This window comes from Caretta caretta, chromosome 7 (assembly GCF_965140235.1).
Source record: "Caretta caretta isolate rCarCar2 chromosome 7, rCarCar1.hap1, whole genome shotgun sequence".
NCBI classification, from domain to species: Eukaryota; Metazoa; Chordata; order Testudines; family Cheloniidae; genus Caretta; species Caretta caretta.
In genome coordinates, this window is record NC_134212.1 from 124,579,889 (window position 1) to 124,599,001 (window position 19,113).

Here is a 19,113-nt window from a genome sequence, read left to right on the forward strand (position 1 = left end):
GGAGGATTTCTGTCAATACTCAGTGACCTCATTATACAGGCTGTGCATTTGTATCCTTGACTCAAGCAGGCATTGATATCCAGATATACACGTGTGCGACTCCCACAATATCCACACACAGTCACCCATCCTCTCGTGCAGATGACTCCAACCTCCCTGCTTTCCTTGACGCCGGCAGCCAAAGGACCTGGTCAGTATCCGCAGGCTGTCAGTCTGATCCTAGGGCTTCCCAGTGCAGTGCATTTGACTGTGGGTGTCTCTTTGCCTGCTCCTCCCCCACCTTCCCAAAAGGAAATTAAAGGCAAAAAGTCTGTTACATCTCAATTATAAATCCTGCATTAACACGCTCAGGTCAGGAAACTCCAAGCTATGATTTCACTAGCATTTAACATTGCCACATACGTAGAGGCCTCTGAGTGTCTGTCTACACTGCAGTTAGACACCCATGGCTGGCCCAGGCCAGCTGATCCAGGCTCGGGGGCTTGGGCTAAGGGGCTGTTTAATTGCAGTGCAGACATTCCCACCTTGCATGGTCCTAGAGCCGAGGTTCCAACCCAAGCCTGAATGTCTACATTGCAATTCAACAGCCCCTTTGCCTGAGTCAGCTGGCACAGGCCTGCAGCGGGCATCAGAGCAGTTTGCACATGCCCTAAGACAACATCACAAACAACATAAAATACGTAGGGCTTCTGATTTTAGGTTTTAACCAATAAAACACCTCTGACACACAAAAATTAAACTGGTGTTCATCTGATAAAAACCGGAAAAGCTGACTTGTATCTATGGTCTTGTCTACACAGAGGAGTGATGTGGAGTACAGGGGTGTGACTTCTAAAGAGCACACTGGGCTGCAGTAGGAGCATTGCCAGCAGATCGAGGGATGTGATTATTCCCCTCTGTTCAGCACTGGTGAGGCCACATCTGGAGTCTTGCGTCCAGTTTTGGGGCCCCCACTACAGAAGGGATGTGGACAAATTGGAGAGAGTCCAGCGGAGGGCATGAAAATGATTAGGGGGCTGGGGCACATGACCTATGAGGAGAGGCTGAGGGAACTGGGCTTATTTAGTCTGCAGAAGAGTAGACTTGGGGGGGGGGGGGGAGTTTGATAGCAGCCTTCAACTACCTGAAGGGAGGTTCCAAAAAGGATGGAGCTCAGCTGTTCTCAGTGGTGACAGATGACAGAACAAGGAGCAATGGTCTCAAATTGCAGTGGGGGAGGTCTAGGTTGGATATTAGGAAACACTGTTTCACTAGGAGGGTGGTGAAACACTGGAATGCGTTACCTAGGGAGATGGTGGAATCTCCATCCTTAGAGGTTTTTAAGGTCAGGCTTGACAAAGCCCTGGATGGGATGATTTAGTTGGTGCTGGTCCTGCTTTGAGCAGGGGGTTGGACTAGATGACCTCCTGAGGTCCCTTCCAACCCTAATCTTCTATGATAACGTTTTGTGTATTAATTGTTCCATGTAGACCCTGCTGGTGCGCTCTAAAGGTACCTTAATGCTATGACATAGTGATATTTAATGCACACTAGGGAACATTACAAAGAGACGACTCTTTACACTACATAGAGAGAGAAAGCCCTGCCCCCCAAATCCCCAATTTTGGGGACATAAAATCCCCAAATTGTTTAAAATAAACACCAAAATATTAAATTAATAAACCCCAAAGATCAGAAGCTCTAAAAAAACCTCACATGGGGACTGAACTGCAGCAGCTGTGGGAACATTTCTGGAGATATCCTGGGGTTTGTGCATGGAGAAATTTCAACCACACTGATTCATTGTTTGGGGGCTGCATTTAGTAAGAGTTCAAAGCTCCCAGCTCTGCGCCCCTGGAAGTGATGGGGTGCTACTGGAAACCACCACGGTCAGTCTCCCAGGGGGCATCAATTGCTCTAAATGCATTCAGGGTGGGCGTGGGGCTCTCTGAAGCCCATGCTCTTCCTGAGGGAGGTTGCCCTCCTGATCTCTGCCTTGTGCAGCCACAGGATAGACACCTAGGTTACACCTAGGGAAGCAAGTTTCCTAGCTGTAATTACCACGGATGGAGCTCCAACGGGGGTAGCATTGATGGAAGCTGTCGTGTGGACAGGACTCAGGTCCTTTTTAACCGCTGAGGTCCCACCCTATTGGAAACCTTACGTGCTTCCAATCAGCTGGTTAGTGAACGCCATCAGCAGCATTACTGAAGGACTCAGATACAGATCTCCCTGCTGGCTGTCCCCGTCTCCTCGTCATTCGTACTGAATTGAAGTCAGTGATTTATGTGCAAGTAAAAGGGTGTTGATAAAAACAAGCAGCCAGGTAAACAGGAAGACCTTGTTCAGGATTCGTATCCTTGCAGCAGGGCTGCACCGGCACCAGCCACAAGCCAGATGGGGCGAGACATGCTGCTAGCAGCACTTTGCTCTCAGGAAGCTTCCCCGAGCCAATGGAGATCGCTTGCGTCTGCAGGGATCACCCTGCCTACAGGAACGGAGGTGATTTGTAGACGCTGGCGTTTGGCGGGTGCCCCCCGCCTTCCCCGGATCCAGCTCCCCGCATGCTGGCTCTGAGCAACTGGTCTTAGTTCACTCAGCATTCCTGCCGCCTGCCCCGGATCTCCGGAGAAGGCAGGAGCGGTGACATGGCTCAGCGCAGCAGGCGGGAAGGCTACGTTCCCTTTCTACTCCAGTCAGAGGTTTCCCTCTGAGCTCCCTGATGCTGACAGTCCTTGCTGGCTGCATTTGAACTTAACTGCTCAGTGTCCACATGCCAAGTGCTTGAGAGTCAAAAGTAAATCCTCCAACTGAGCCGAGCTCCGCACAGTAATTTCATTTAGTTTCCCTGCAGCCCACTGCACCCTTCTGCGTCGGTAGCATTTGTTCTCTCTTTGCACGGTGACTGCAAAGCTCCATTTGGTTCCCACTCAGAAATCAGAGCAATGACCTAGTTTGTCACTTAAGAAAATGGATGCAGCTCGGGGTAGAAGATCCTACAAGAGGCACAGGAGGGCGAGGAAAAAATGTGAATGGAGGAAGGCAGGAAAAGGCAGCTAGTTTGAATTACGGCATGTTACTAGCAAGGGAGGTCAAAGAGGGCAGCCCACCAAAGGCAGGCGGGCTTCTCCTCAAGGAGCAGTAGGCACTGCAGGCTGCTGTCACTGCATTGCTAGCAGGCAGGCAGAGGTTGCTGGTAAAAGGCTGGAATTCAGCTAAGAACGTGCCAAAGGTTATAATTTAAGCTGAAGACCTCTAAGGTATGTCACACAGCCCTGCCCCTCGGTTCTGCTATTCTCCTTCCCTCTGGGAAGCAGGGCTGGACTGACGGCTGGGGCACCCGAAACCTGCCACCTGCACAGGGAACATCTTTCTAGACAGCTCTAAATGCCAGAGCCAGAAGCCTCCAATTTCAGAGCTTCTGTCAGGTGAGCTTTGTGAATCAGCTAGAAAGGCTCCACTGTGTGTGAATGGGTGGTTCCGGACCCACGGAGACATGCCGGAATGGAGATCCACTAGCCCAGCTCACTGCAAACCCCATCCCTACCTTCGTGATAGACGGCAGGCCCAGCCTGTGGGGTGAGACCGCTGCCTGCTCCCCATTCAGCGACGTGTGCTTGAATTCACAGCACAGCACAGCCGAGCCCCAGCCCCGCACAGCCTGCACCGCACTCCCTGTGCTGCCCGGGGTCAGTGCAGAACCCATCAGACAAGTCCGGCAGCAGAGACGTCCGGGACGGCAGAGGAACAGGGACCCAGAGGCCAGCCCAGGCTTGGAAAGGGGAGAAGCCCGGCTTTAAAGAATGGGTGTGCCCACGGAGCACTGGGGAAGAACGGAGCCAGACTGGGGGAGAGCATGGGTGGAAGGTCACAGCACAGCGAACACTACTGCAGTGATGTGGTGTGGTCGGGCTCCTCTTTCTTTGCATAAATCAGTCTCAGGCCCAGTGGGCTGGGCTAAGCCACTATCCTGCTGCAAAAATATACATTTTAGGACAACGGAAAACCCCAAATCTCAGTGGTGCTGCGGGCTCCAGCGATCCCAGCCCACATCAGGAGAGCAGCATCCAACGCCAGTGTGAATGGGCAAGTGCACAGAAGGGTGTGTTCTGAGCCTCGGTCCCCGCCCCCACACACCAGGATACAAGCCGTCTCTGATCAGAATCCCAGGCAGGGGAGAGCTGACCGGGTGCACACACGCCTGTGCGATGAGCTCACACTGACACAGCTACACAGGGGAAGTCTGCGCAGCTCCCCCATGAATTACATGCCTGGCCACCGCCCCGTGTCTATTGCTCCCCCGGCTTCATGAGGGATTTTTTTAAAGAGCGAATCTCAAGTTTTACAAAATGCAAACTGAGCCAAGCGCTCACACAGCCAATGACAGCTTCTCCTTTCATCTCAGCTGTGGAAAGTTGTAATTTAATTTTTACAAATGCAGGTGGCTCTGGTAGTTCGGCAGCGATCCTCGGAGGAGCTCTCTGGCTTACACAGATGAGTAATGGTGGCGCTGGCAGGATTCTGCTTTGTACTCACACCACGTCCCTCAGCCAAAGATCTCAAAGTGCTTTACAAACACATCACCCCATTTTACAGATGGGGAAACACAGGCCACAAGGTGGCCTAGTGACACAAGAACCAGGAGTCACCCAATGACATTAATAGGCAGCGGGTTTAAAACAAACACAAGGAAGTATTTCTTCACACAAGGCACAGTCAACCTGTGGAACTCCTTGCCAGGGGATGTTGTGAAGGCCAAAACTATAAATAGGTGAAAAAAAGAACTAGATAAGTTCACAGAGGACAGGTCCGTCAATGGCTATTATCCAGGATGAGCAGGGATGCAACCCCATGCTCTGGGTGTCCCTAAACCTCTGACTGCCAGATGCTGGGACTGGGCAACGGGAGATCCATCACTCGGTGATTGCCTGTTCTGTTCATTCCCTCTAGTGCATCTGGCATTAGCCACTGTCGGAAGACAGGATAGTGGGCTAGATGGACCTTGGGTCTGACCCAGAATGGCTGCTCTTACGTTCTTATGGATCTGTTCAAGATCACACAGCAACTCAGTAACCACTGGAAAGAGAATTCGGGAACACTGATGCCCAACCCCTGCTCTATGCTACACCCTTCCCGCTCCTAACTAGGTCTGAAATAGAAAACAAAGATTTTAATAATTCAGGAACCTGGGAACTGTTGCTCGTAAATTTTCTGAGCTGAGCTTGTTCAAAGTGCGATATCGGAACGGACTCTGTTCCCGTCACACGTACGGACAGGGCACCAGCGACACAAAGCTTCTTAAGGCCTGGCCAATTGCCCCGAGTGCTCTCCTGCGGGTTTCTGCAGGGTCCTGTCTCATCAGCCTCTTGTTCAGGGTGTGATTCAGGGCTGGTGGGTCGGGGGGAAGGGAGTCAGCCAGGAGGGATGGGCTGCCCAGGATGCTGCTGAACCCCGGTTTATATCCCCATCTCGTCTGGCCCTGCAGGGGGTGGAATGATGTACCCAGTGCTCAGTGGACACTGAGGCACACACGGGGGCTGTGGAAAGCAAATGGAAGGAGCAATGGAAGTTGTATCAGCCCCCTCCATTGATGGGGCTGCCTGTTTCCAAGCTGTGAACCCTGGATGTCCCATTGGATCACGTGGCACCTGGGCACTCAGGCAGCAGCAGGTGCCGTGTGCTTCCTGACCCTGGCACATGGCAAGAAGGTTGCAGCCTTCCCTTTTGATGTGAATGTTGCCATGGTTATCAGGCTTTCCCCATCTGGAGGGAGATGGTACATTGCACTCTGCATGGAGCGACGCCTTCAAAACCCTGGCAAACGCAACTAGTGCCCAGCAAGGTTCCAGGACCTCTAGGACAAACGGCAAGGTGTCTCCCCTCCCCCAGCCCTTCCTACGGTTCGGCAGGCTAGGATGGAGAATGGGGTGAAGCACTCGAGCAGCTTACAGACCCTCAGGCACTGGTAGTGTGACCAGATAGCAAGTGTGAAAAATCGGGATGGGGTGAGGGGTAATAGGAGCCTATATAAAAAAAAGCCCCGAATATCAGGACTGTCCCTACAAAATTGGGACATCTGGTCGCACTGGGAACGGGGTGCACCCTCCTGGGAGGTACCATCCAGCAAGCTGACACTACTACATGCTGACTACGTGCTGCAGCAGGGTCCGCTGAGCAGACAGGCTGTATGGAGCCTCCAGGAGCGGGGGGACTTGTGGGGGGGTCTTCCATTTTATGTTGGGACAGCTGGGGTGGGAGCGGTCAGATCTCCCCAGCCTTCGATGGACGCTTCTGACAACAGACCCTTCCCTTGTCCTTCCCGCGTGGCTCAGCTGCTCCTTTCACCCTGCTCCAGGGACATTTCGTTAATTGCATTCAATCCATTAGCCTAATGAAAGGCACTAAACAGCACTAAGTGATGGCTCTGTAGCGTGACTCCGGCTTGCACTCATTTTTGCCTGAATTCTGCCCAGATACAGTCAGCTGTGCCTTAAAGCTGTCCAAGGGCATTAATCAGCTATGTCATTCCTAGTGTAAGCTACAAAATGTGGGGGTGGGGGGTAATTTAACAAACTGCCAAGCCACCGTATCAGCCAGATCCATCCCTGCCCGTCAGGATGGGTTAGGGGGAGCATCTGAACTACACTGACTCCCTGGAGCCATGGATTCAGATCTCAGCATGGATGGCTCAGCCCTTCACACTGCAATGATCAGTCACCTTTCAAGCAAGGCATGTGGGTGTTTACAATGACACCATAAAACCCAACATTGCTGCCTATCCCACATGGACGTTACAGATCTAAGATCTGGGTCTTGCCCCAGTGTCCTCAGCTAAAGTTTCGCACACACACACACACTGTTGTACTCTGCATTGCATGCCACTGGACTGCTGTCTTCTACCCCAGAGGTGGCTGCATTTCAGGAGCGATCTGGTTCTTGCACATACCGTGTTTAAAGAGCTTCCCCAAGGTGCTATGTTAACGTGGGACGTTATGATGAGATTCGGATGATACTCAGCACTGACAGATCATGTTTAATCCTCAGGGTGTTTTAAAAACATCAGCCAATCACACACACACTTATGCCCAACAGACCCTTAGCTCTCGTGCAAGGCGTGGCTATGATGAGACACAGCTTATTATAACGGCTTGGGGTTTTTTCCCCCTCATGTGGGAAGCAAAGCAAATGGACTAAACCATAGCAACGATGGCTCCCACAATTACCGCAGCTCAGGGCATCCCAAACTGATCACGTGGTCTTGTGGCTTTCTGTTTAAGTCAGTGGTTGTAGCTCCCTGAGCTGTACTATGGCTAACAGAGGGCCAATTACATGCAAGAACTGGGGGCGGGGAGGAAAGGAAGTAAGAGAACAGCTGGAGCATGATCTGAGACAAAGGAAAAGTGGCCTTCTGAGATGATCCAAGTGGAAGCTGGACTGCAGCTCGCTGAATTATAAACTTGTTATGCGGTGGAACAAGCCAAGTGGTGCCCTCATTTGCCATACCTTCAAAGCTGATACAGTAGTTCCGCTCTTCAGTGACAGGCTGTTCTGGCTGCGAGCCCTCTTTCCCTGCAATGGCCAGGCTGACGCACCCCGCCCAGGGGTTCCCAGCAGGCTGCCCTGCTCAACCGGATACGCGTATAACAGGCCTTGTGCTCCAGACCTGCATTCCCTGACATCTCTGCTGTGCCGGGAAGGGGAAGGGGCGCGGTCTCTCACAAAATGATACAGCTGCTTAGGACCACAAGTACCTGTCAGCTCTGAGTGTCTGTCTGCACTTCTGCCATCTCTGTAGGACGCAGTTTAAAAACCCTGCAGTGATGATTATAGCAGGAATGGGTGCCAGGAGACTGAGATCTGAACTTGCGGTTTCCTGTGCGGATTCTCCAGCAGATTGCTACGAGACACACCTGTCCTGGGAGGGATCAGTGGACATTTCGGCTCCAAGGAGAGTTCAGTAGGTATCCCTCTCCCCTCACTTGAGCAGCTCTAGGAACAGTGCTAGTAAGACACCAGGACCAGCCAGAGCGCTGCTGATATACGCCTGGTATTTCAGAGAGACAGGCCAGCAGTGTGACGCTCTCCACAGCTCGGGTCAGACCAAACTGTGCAGTTGTTCTGCCCGGCTGTAACTGGGTCATCTCCTCCTTGCTGGGGCTTCTCAGCCATCAGGCCCAGTGCTGGTCTGATGGCTTCTGTTGAGTACAAAGTTGGTGGCTTTTGCAAATCAAATAAGATGCACCGAGTCTGCTGCCCCCAACGCATCAGTGTTCCCATTAACGCTGATCAGCAAACCAGGAGAGAGAGCACTGAAACGGCAGCCTGAACATGGTAACAAATGGACATTAGTGATTAACAAGCTCATAAAGCCTTCACTAGACTTAAGGAAAGAACAAGACACAGCAAAACCTATTTCAGCCCATTACTTAGATACTTTTAAGGACATTAACGAAGCAAATATAAGAAATAAAACTCCTCCAGGACAGGCAAAGGGGCGGGGAATCTCTCTCGGGCCCCAGGAGAAGCCCCCAAGCTGGGGAGATCAGGAGAACTGGAAGGAACACAACACTGCAGTGGCGTAAGAGTCGTGGCAAGCCCAGGCCCCCTTGGACTGTGGGAGGTACACAGGTGCCAGAACATAGGAGCGGAGACAGACACTCGCATGCTGTAGAATCCAAGCTTTTGTTTCAGAAAACATTTCTAGCCCTCATGGTTGTGAAAGCCAACGTTGAAGTGTGAACTGAGCCGAACCTCTGCAGAGCTACCCTGCGAGTCTACAAGACACAGCCTGGAACGAGAGCTCAGAGCTGGAGCGACCCAGTCCCCAAATTAACCTGTGCGCGTTGACTCTAAACTTTAATGATTGTGCTTTAAATGTCAGCATTAAACATTTCCTGGCGGATCGTTTGAGCAGACTGGATGCAGAAGGGGGTGACAATTTGGAGCTGCAGCAGGAAATAAAGGAAGGGGAGAGAGAAATGCAGAGAAAGAAGAGAAACTAAAGGCAGAAATTACAGCAGATCCAACAACGAGCCAACTTCCCTACTGAATGATGTTGAGTGCACAAAGTACAGAACAACCACCCAATGATTACTGGGAGTTCAGTTACTACATACAAGTCAGATTCTACCCTTGATGTCTGCCCAGCCCCCACCTGCCATGGGAGACAGCTGCAAATTGAAGGATGTGTGTAGTCCTAGATATATACCCCAGCTCATGGACTCCAATTAAGAGTGGAATTTGCCCCTCTTCCCCAAATGAGTTTGACATTCTGGCTTTTACGCAAGCATCTGGTGCAGTAAATTGCACAGTAGAGGCCATGAACCGCGCTCCTCAGTGTTCAGGGCCTCTCACCATGGTGATGTTTCCACCTCCCGTGTAGTTCACCAAGGCTTGGAATTGTTTTGCTTTTTCTTGATGCTTTCACTGCTTTAGGGGAAAGCTAAACTTTGATCAAAAGAACTTACACCATCTTTCTGCTTCCTAATCGTCTCCCTCAAACTTCCCGACGCATCAGAACTGATTTCATTAGCTGACTGCTGCTAGAGGTTTTATTTAAAGCACAGCGTATGAAGAAGAAAGAATTCAGCGTGACCTTCCTGATCTGCTGCTAACAGCGAAAAGCGCCCTTCCTTTTTCAGACTCACAGACAAACCCAAGCACAGCGCAGACGCCTCCCCCATCCGAGCCCCCCCCCCCTTTTTTTTTTTGGATCAGACGATGTACAGTCAGTGAATGGAGAGACAGAGCATGAAACATCACAGAACACGCCTCTGAGCACGGGGCTCTCAGTGGCAGAGCAACGCGTGGAAATCGAGTCGAGTGAATTAGATGCTGCAGAAGCTGTAGATTAATGCGAGCAAGGAGAGAGTGAACTGTACAAACACCCACTGGGGGCCTTTGGGTGCTGCCCATTATGATGACATATACTAAAGGACAGCTGAGAGGGGGTGAGCCTCAGGCCCCAGGGCAAAGCATCCCAGGAGGAGAGAGAGAGGGAGGATGTGAAGTACGGGGCTAGGGGTCAGGGCCTTTTACAGATGAAGACGTGGGTTCATATCCTGAGGGAGTCGCAAGTGAAGAGGGGGTCAGTAGGTCCCATGGCAGTCCAGCATGACCCAGGTCTCTGCTCTGACAGGCCCAGCGCCGGATACCAGTGCACCGGCACCTGGCAAGTGCCTCGTCCCTCACTGCTCCTTCTCTTAGCAGTGCTTCAAAAGAGCCTGAATATTTTCTCTCAGAAAATAGGCCACCCGTTCCCTTCCTTCCTGAGGCGGTAAGCATCGCCCTGCCCTCGGGCAGCCCCATTTCCACACGTATGCAATTCAGGCTGGACAGGAGGAGGAGAAATCAGACTAAATTACAGGGGGAAAGCCCCTAACAATCAGCCCTCCCTACGAAAACCTTCCTGTTTAAAAACCTACTGCAGAATAGCTGTTCAGGGCATTGTGAATTAAATTACCCTGGAAAATCTCTACCAACTGCAGCATATGTTCTAAAGAGCCCAAGAGCGGCTCAAATTAAGCTGCATTCAGCATTTCTCTAATTAGCAGGTGGAGCCATTGCCAAGATCCCAGGGCGCATTTCCAAATACCAGAGCTACCGAGAGCCACTCAGCACACCTGCCAGCGTGACCCCACCTGCTCTCCTTTCCGCACGGACCAGGCTGCGTGACCCGCAGGCAGTCCTGGCAAGGCCAGCCTGGCCCCTTCCCTGGGTGCAGCGTGGTGCCGGGCTGCTACCACCACTCGAGCAGAGAGGGGGAAGCCTGGACGTTAACGCTCCAGCTGACACCGCTCAGGGCAATGTGCTTGCAGGAATCACTCAACGCCATGCTGCAGCAAGGAACAAGGGCCGTCAGGTGTGCAGCTTACCTGCTCCTCCGAGAGCTGGGATATGTGATTCACTGCAGCGTAAGACTCGATCTTTGGGTTGAAGTGATTGATGATGGCTCTGAAAGAGAAGGAGGAAGGCTGTTAGGAATAGATTCTGGGGGAGGCAGTTCTCCCTGACAATCTGAGCCAGTGCATGGCCGGAGGATGTCTTCGAAAGGCCCTCTCCCCTCACATGCCTACCACCACCCCCTACTGCTCAGCCTCCTCTGCCAAGCAGCGAAGCTAGCAGAATTGCCGTGCTGCCAGCCGCCTGGGGATTCTGTCAAACACTCATTGGGAAACAGCAAACACAGAGCCTGCCCTAAGCGTGGGTGCTTGGACCCAAGTGTTCAGCATGGAGTGCACAGGGCTGCGCGCCCAGCTGCCTGGGCAGGGAGTCATCACCACCCCAGGGCGCGCTGCAATTCACTCTGCACCTACTGGGCAGAAAACGAAGGTGGGGATCACACCCACGGCCTGCTCAGCGGGATCCCTCTCCCCAGCCAGTGAGGCACTTTCCAAGCCTGGGATCGCAGGACATCTTGTCCCACTCGTCTCCGTTATCTGCACTGCTGCTTCTACCTGCTTGTCTGCGAGGATCCCCACCTCCACTCTCACCTCCCTCTGCGCACTGGCCATTCTAGCCACAGCCTTGCACTCCCTCCCATCCCAAGACCTTAGGTCTGACTGGGCCCTCCCCTGGGAGGCAATGACATTAACCCGTGTCAGAGCCCAGCAGAGCAGCTGCGAGGCTGGTACCTCTCGTCTCATTCACTTCACCAGCAGAAGGTCCCAACCCCAGGCTCGCAGCAGGGGTAGGGGCTGGGCAATCCTCTATGCAATCTAAAGCTAAACACAGCAAGCCACGGCTGGAGATTTCCTCTTGACCTCCCATCGGGCTCTCCAAGGAGCCGCTGGCGGGACAAACGGTGAGACAAACGCTAGACCAACCGAGTCTCTGCCGTGAGACAGCCGGGATGGTGCCAGTCGCAACTGACACTTGGGCAACGCCCTGTGCCCCAGCGGAGCTCAGGAATGCTGCGGCTTAGAACGGAGGTTCCTGGGGCAAGCTTGCCCAGTCCCGTTATGCTGTGCCAGTAGTCAGGGCTTTCTGTCTCATGCAAATTGCAGGAGTTGGGGTTGGTCCTGCTTTGAGCAGGGGGTTGGACTAGCTGACCCCCTGAGGTCTCTTCCAACCCTAATCTTCTGTGAAATCAGCATGAAAATCCACTCAGTCTCCCACCCGCACGTTCTAATGGGGTCTCCGCCTCCCGTTCCCCTCCGCAGGCCCCAGAAGGGCTTTTAGCTGCTTTCTCACCTCCTAAGAGGTGGGGACTGAGCTCAGGGACTGCTGAGATACTCAGGTGCCAAGCAGAGGCAGTGAGGAGAGAGGCTGCCTGGGAGCATCTTTATCTGCTTAAATGTCAGACAAATAAACGAGACAGGCAGGAACCCAGAAAACAGGCCTGACTGTGCCATCTCCTTATGCCCGTCATGTTCCCAGTGACCCTGTGCCAGCTAACTGGCACGAGGTCTCCAGAACACCCGTGGGAGGCAATCAATGTGAAGACCAAGCCCACAGCTCTGATACACAGAGACCCTGCCACCACCCTCACTACGGTTTCCACTCCTCTACCAGATGACACCGGATAATGCAAGTGCGGGAGGTCTCCTGCCAGGCAGCTGGGCGCCCCTGCAGGGAGGAAGGCAGTCCAGAGGCTGGTGGCGAAGGACCCTATCTTTTCCCGTTTCACCTGCATGACAAGCATCAGAGAGTGAGAATCTCACCCTCCGGTAGCCAGGCCTCCTGAAAGCTGTGGCGTTCAAGCTGCCTGTTTCATGCCAGGCTGGAGTAACGTTTACACCCCTAACAGCGACACTACGGGAACAGAAGACAAGACGCACAACTCCTCCCACCAGGGTTGGCAGCTCAGTGGGACTCGGTGCACACACCTGGCTGCAGCATTTGTGAAGGAACAGACTGAGCAGCCATTTGTACCCACTGCTGTGAACACTTCACAATGGGCCGCTTGCTGGATCCCTGCTCAGCTCTGAGCTCGTGGAGTGGTACCTGCTATCCCAGCCACCGCTCACCCTGGGGAACTGGCTTCGGTTTGAAAAGCCTTTAAACAAAACACCCCCCGCACGGGCCAGAGGAAACGCTGGGGAGCGTGGGCATGCTCAGCAGGTTCATTTCTTTAACTAACAGCCCAGCGCTGTCCCACTTCCGTGAGGAAACCGTTCCCAGCATGCTTTGCTGCCTTCCTCGGGACAGAGGGGCGAAAACAGCCCAAGCTGAAATCCTGGCCCTGCCTTTCCGGGCTCTTCGCTAGGTCCCCAGCACCACGACACCCGTGGACACAGCACAGCTCCTCCTTGGCACTGAGAGAAGGATCCCTGCCCAGCCCAAGCTGCTCCATGGGAATAGACCCACGCTGCAGCTGATACTCTGCGCAGCGCATGGGAGCTGGGCTGCCTGGGGCCCCCAGTCCCGGCTTTGCCCCCATCGTCACAGCAGAGCAATACCAGGGCTCGGCAAGCCCCCCAGAAAGCCCTGCTGCACAGAGTTCCCTTCTCCATCCAAGGGGAGGTAACTCAGAAACCTCTCTGTGTTTTACCCCTCAAACCTTCTGCCATAGAGACATGACACTAGGGGCCGTCAGCTGCCCCGGCTCGCACCGGGATGCAGCTCAGAGCTGCAGTACGACTCCTTACTAGCTGGCATTTCACTTGGCAAAGCAGATACTCCTCAGGCTGCGGCAGCCAAGCTCCATCGGGAGAAGAGCAGCTCTGCACAAGCTCCCCTTATGGGCACAAAGCCACAATTCCTCTCTCTTTGTTTGAGTTGCCCCCACACAGCTCCCTGCTTTGGGGGCTGGGACAATTTTACCCAGTGGTAGCACTGATCACGGGGGTATCAGTCGGGACCGAGTACTTTGAGGTGCCCAGAGCTATCTAAAAGATCTCTGAGCGCGAGAGAGCTGCGTCCAGTATTCGTGAGGAGCTCATGAGCTCCTCGGCACAACTGAACAGTGAGTAAACTGCGAAGCTTTGACTGCAAGAGGGATCGTTTTGATCCCCAGTCCAGCCTCTGACGCTGTGCACGCTTAGCTATTCCGACACTGCACGCACCCGGGGAGGGTGGCGGGGGGTTGTTGCTATTTATCAGGCAGACTTTGGAGCAACCTGGGGACTGAGGAGATGCCTCTTCTCCGCCAGCACCACATGCCCTGTCTGATCTACAGTGCGGTGGCCGCTGTCTCCAGCTGGCAAGAGCAGAGGCTGTCACTGCTCGCAGGAGGGAAGAGGGTGAAATGAGGGCCCAACCATCCGAGAGTGGATCCCTGCTGCCCGTGTCTTTGGGTTAAGGCCGAATGCAGCGAGGGAGAATGCACCTCTGAACACCCAGAGGAGTGAGGAGTGAAGAAGGGCTCAGATTAAGCTGCAGTGATCTCCTCCTCCTTAGGAGAACCCTCGCACGCGGACTAGTCAAGTCCAGTATCACAGCTGCCTTGGATCTCATACCTACTTTGTGCAGCATTTCAAGCAGAGACAGGCACTCGGGCACCATGCGAGCACCCAGAAACCGACAGGCAAGTTCATGTTTCTTTCCGAGAGAAGGATCAGCAAACGGATACCATCTAAGCACCCTGTGCTGGAGAGCTTATTGACTGAGAGCAGAGGCCGGTGGGGGAGGTTTTCAGAAGTGACTTAGGAACCTAAGTCTCATTGAAAGCCAGTGGGACTTAGCCTCCTGAATCACTTGATGCTTCCGAAAACGTTAACCGAAATCTCTCCCCGTCTCAGTGTCTCATCGCTGCAGAATGTGTTTTCCGCTGTGTCCGGCCTGGGCCCATGGGGAGAACACAGACAGAGGCAATGGGTGCTGCAACAGGAAGAAACCTATAGCGAAATGCTGCACACAGCCTCCTGGCAGGAGTAAATGACTAAATACCATTGCAGGGTTTGTCACACTCATTGCATGCTGTCATCAAGGCATGCGAGAGCTGGCTGGGTTCCCTGACCACTATGCTGGCCGCAACAACCAGGGGACCTGGGTGCAAAATGGAGCGAAGTGAGGCAGCAAAAGGGGCAGTGATGCTGAAATGTGGCCAGGAATTGCATTGCTGATCACTGACTCGGGCGCTCTCCCTGCTCAGAAATTTAAGTATTTCCGAGGGGCTGGCAGGGGGCTATGGAAAGGAGCAGGAAGCCTGTGTGCAAGTCAGCAATACTGGCCTCCGTTCAGTCCATTTATCAAGCCCCTGTTGTTCCAAGACCAAGGCAGGTCAAATACCAGGCGTTGGGCAGAGCGGTAATCTGCAGCCAGAGCTGTTTCACGCACCAAAGCAGCATCACCAGCTCGTCTTTCTCTCTCTGACTGGCCAGGGTTCCAATCTACTCAGCATTCAGAGACTGTGAAATGCTCCTAGCATCACCTCCAACAGGGTGGGGTTGATCCCCTCACGCTGCACAGGTGTGATCCACGCCCACAACAGTTCTGTGAATGTTGGCACGAGTCTAGTGCATCGGGCATCATTGGCGGCACCTCTGGGCAGGCTGTGCACCGCATGACGCTTAGCATCAAAACCAGAACGTCAACCAAGCGCTATTTGCTATTTGTATAGCCGCAGCCCCCAGGAGTCCCCACCGGGGACCAGGCCCCTGGGCACCGTGTCAGATGCGGTACAAACATAGAGCATCTTGGTCCCTCCCCAAAGTCCAAGTAGCTCATCATCATCCTCGTTTCCCTTTGACCTTTGTTGGCATAACAGGCCAGTCTTGCTGCAGAATGCCTGTTCGTCAATTCCTGACAATCTCAGAGGTGGGGGGACATGACAGCATGTAGGATGCTAGCAGTGTCCGATCAGAGCGGGAAGTGCTGAGGAATGCGATACAGTCTGTTTTCTTTTATAATGATGGATATTATAACCTCGGTTTTTGTATAGAAAGGGAGGGTGTGAGGTCCAGTGGTTAGGGGCTCAGAATCAGAAGTCAGGAAACCTGGATTCTGTACACAGCTCTCCTACTGATTCAATCTCACCTTGGACATGTCACTCATGCCCCCGTGCCTCAGTTTCTCCAGCTGTACAATGGGGATAAGGATAATCACCTTGGTAAAGTGCTTTTGAGATTTATGGATGAGAAGCTTTACACAAGTGTAATCTATTCCGTGCTAGGCTACAGACAGCACCATAGTGAACATTTACACCAGGAACTACCTTGCACTATTCTCACGGACCAAACCACCTCCCCCCTCTCCTTCAAATCCCTGCTCAACACACACCCTGCCTGTCCTTTTAATGATGACCCAAGCAACGTTTCTGCCCCCAACGTGCCCCAACTAGATTGTGATCTGCTCCTGGGGGCAGGGACCACATGCCTGCGGGCTGTTTCTACACACTCCCAGCACGCAAATAAAAAGGCAGGAAAAGCCCATTTACTAAGTCCCTACAGCAATGGTCTGGGTCATTCAGCAGGGAAAGCGCACCTAGCAGGAAGGTTTAGTTTTTTAAACAAATACCTATAGGGCATTTCTAAAAAGCAGGCATAGATTAAACACAAGCAAACCATCTGGAACAGCAGAGTATCTTCTCCTCCCGATTCTGCTTTAATCAAAGGCGGCTACTTTGGAGCAGGCTGTTGGATTTCTTCAGCTCCCTCGCTTTAATGAGCCCCCAATTAACCAGCCAGCCCACAACTTGAGAGCGCGCATCTCCTAGCCACAAAAATAAATGGCAGGGGAGAAGACAAGACAAAGGGCTATTTTCATCAAAAGAGAGCTCATATTTCAGCTCACCGGAAACACCTGACCCAGCACTGTTGTCATTTCGTAGAAGAAATAAGCCCACTACACCTGTTCAGTTCTATCACACTGAGACTGATTGATTGTGAAGGCAGGCTGCGTGTTACGTGGAGACACGCGTCCTATTTATTTAATGAGACGGGGACAGAAGTGTAAGCATGGGGGGTGGGGGGAGGGGTTGAGCTTTTGTCTGGTTTCCAGCTTTCCTCATCTGATCCAGCTCCTTCCACGACGGGGAGTTCCAGAGTGGTAGTGATTTCTACCCTGATCCACGGCTCTCTCCAATGCGCATTTCCACCTCATCACTTGTGGGATATGAAACAACTGGTTACACCAGCCTTGTTCGAAGGATGAGCTAATTTTCTTTAACGTGGCTCATCGCCAGAGATTTAAGCCAAGGGAGATGCCAAAGTCCAACCCTTTCACCTAAGCCACTTCCTCTAGGCTTCTTGTCTACAGCCGATCGCAGAGAAGAGAAGATGTACTATTCCAGCCCAGTCACAGCAGTTAACCCAGGTGTCCTGGACAGCGCATGGCAGCTGGGAGGGATTCTAGCCACAGCAGCCTTGCCACCCGGCTCAGCCAAGTGCACTCCACGGGCTAGACTCTCAGATTCTGCTTCTCCGTGCGCAGTGAGCTTCCCTTTGGGGCGGTAGAATTATTAATTAGGCTTAGCGAATGGCTTTACTAAATTAAGCAACATAAATTGTCAAAACATTGTCAGAGGCTTCTTAAACGCCAAATGTTATCATGAGTATTATTAATGCATGGGAAGAAGAATTTCAAACCTAGCATAGGAGACTAATCGGGCTAACATGCCCCCTCCCCTGGCCAACGCACTGCTCGTTGACTTCATAGAATCATAGAATCATAGAATATAAGGGTTGGAAGGGACCCCAGAAGGTCATCTAGTCCAACCCCCTGCTCGAAGCAGGACCAATTCCCAGTTAAATCATCCCAGCCAGGGCTTTGTCAAGCCTGACCTTAAAAACCTCTAAGGAAGGAGATTCTACCACCTCCCTAGGTAACGCATTCCAGTGTTTCACCACCCTCTTAGTAAAAAAGTTTTTCCTAATATCCAATCTAAACCTCCCCCACTGTAACTTGAGACCATTACTCCTCGTTCTGTCATCTGATACCATTGAGAACAGTCTAGAGCCATCCTCTTTGGAACCCCCTTTCAGGTAGTTGAAAACAGCTATCAAATCCCCCCTCATTCTTCTCTTCTGCAGGCTAAACAATCCCAGGTCCCTCAGCCTCTCCTCATAACTCATATGTTCCAGACCCCTAATCATTTTTGTTGCCCTTCGCTGGACTCTCTCCAATTTATCCACATCCTTCTTGAAGTGTGGGGCCCAAAACTGGACACAGTACTCCAGATGAGGCCTCACCAATGTCGAATAGAGGGGAACGATCACGTCCCTCGATCTGCTCGCTATGCCCCTACTTATACATCCCAAAATGCCATTGGCCTTCTTGGCAACAAGGGCACACTGCTGACTCATATCCAGCTTCTCGTCCACTGTCACCCCTAGGTCCTTTTCCGCAGAACTGCTGCCTAGACATTCGGTCCCTAGTCTGTAGCTGTGCATTGGGTTCTTCCGTCCTAAGTGCAGGACCCTGCACTTATCCTTATTGAACCTCATCAGATTTCTTTTGGCCCAATCCTCCAATTTGTCTAGGTCCTTCTGTATCCTATCCCTCCCCTCCAGCGTATCTACCACTCCTCCCAGTTTAGTATCATCCGCAAATTTGCTGAGAGTGCAATCCACACCATCCTCCAGATCATTTATGAAGATATTGAACAAAACCGGCCCCAGGACCGACCCTTGGGGCACACCACTTGATACCGGCTGCCAACTAGACATTGATCACTACCCGTTGAGCCCGACAATCTAGCCAGCTTTCTACCCACCTTGTAGTGCATTCATCCAGCCCATACTTCCTTAACTTGCTGACAAGAATACTGTGGGAGACCGTGTCAAAAGCTTTGCTAAAGTCAAGAAACAATACATCCACTGCTTTCCCTTCATCCACAGAACCAGTAATCTCATCATAGAAGGCGATTAGATTAGTCAGGCATGACCTTCCCTTGGTGAATCCATGCTGGCTGTTCCTGATCACTTTCCTCTCATGTAAGTGCTTCAGGATTGATTCTTTGAGGACCTGCTCCATGATTTTTCCAGGGACTGAAGTGAGGCTGACTGGCCTGTAGTTCCCAGGATCCTCCTTCTTCCCTTTTTTAAAGATTGGCACTACATTAGCCTTTTTCCAGTCATCCGGGACTTCCCCGGTTCGCCACGAGTTTTCAAAGATAATGGCCAATGGCTCTGCAATCACAGCCGCCAGTTCCTTCAACACTCTCGGATGCAACTCGTCCGGCCCCATGGACTTGTGCACGTCCAGCTTTTCTAAAAAGTCCCTAACCACCTCTATCTCCACAGAGGGCTGGCC

At 52.4% G+C, this 19,113-nt stretch overlaps 1 protein-coding gene across 4 annotated transcripts in view; it reads right to left on the minus strand.

The window, feature by feature from the left end:
- ARMH3 (armadillo like helical domain containing 3) overlaps positions 1-19,113 on the minus strand; it is a 194,357-nt gene that overhangs the window by 25,864 nt on the left and 149,380 nt on the right. For all 4 annotated transcript variants that reach the window (XM_075131117.1, XM_075131116.1, XM_048857270.2 and 1 more), the window contains one exon: positions 10,854-10,932. In XM_075131117.1, the coding sequence (XP_074987218.1) occupies positions 10,854-10,932 (79 nt within the window). The remainder of the gene's footprint in view (positions 1-10,853; positions 10,933-19,113) is intronic.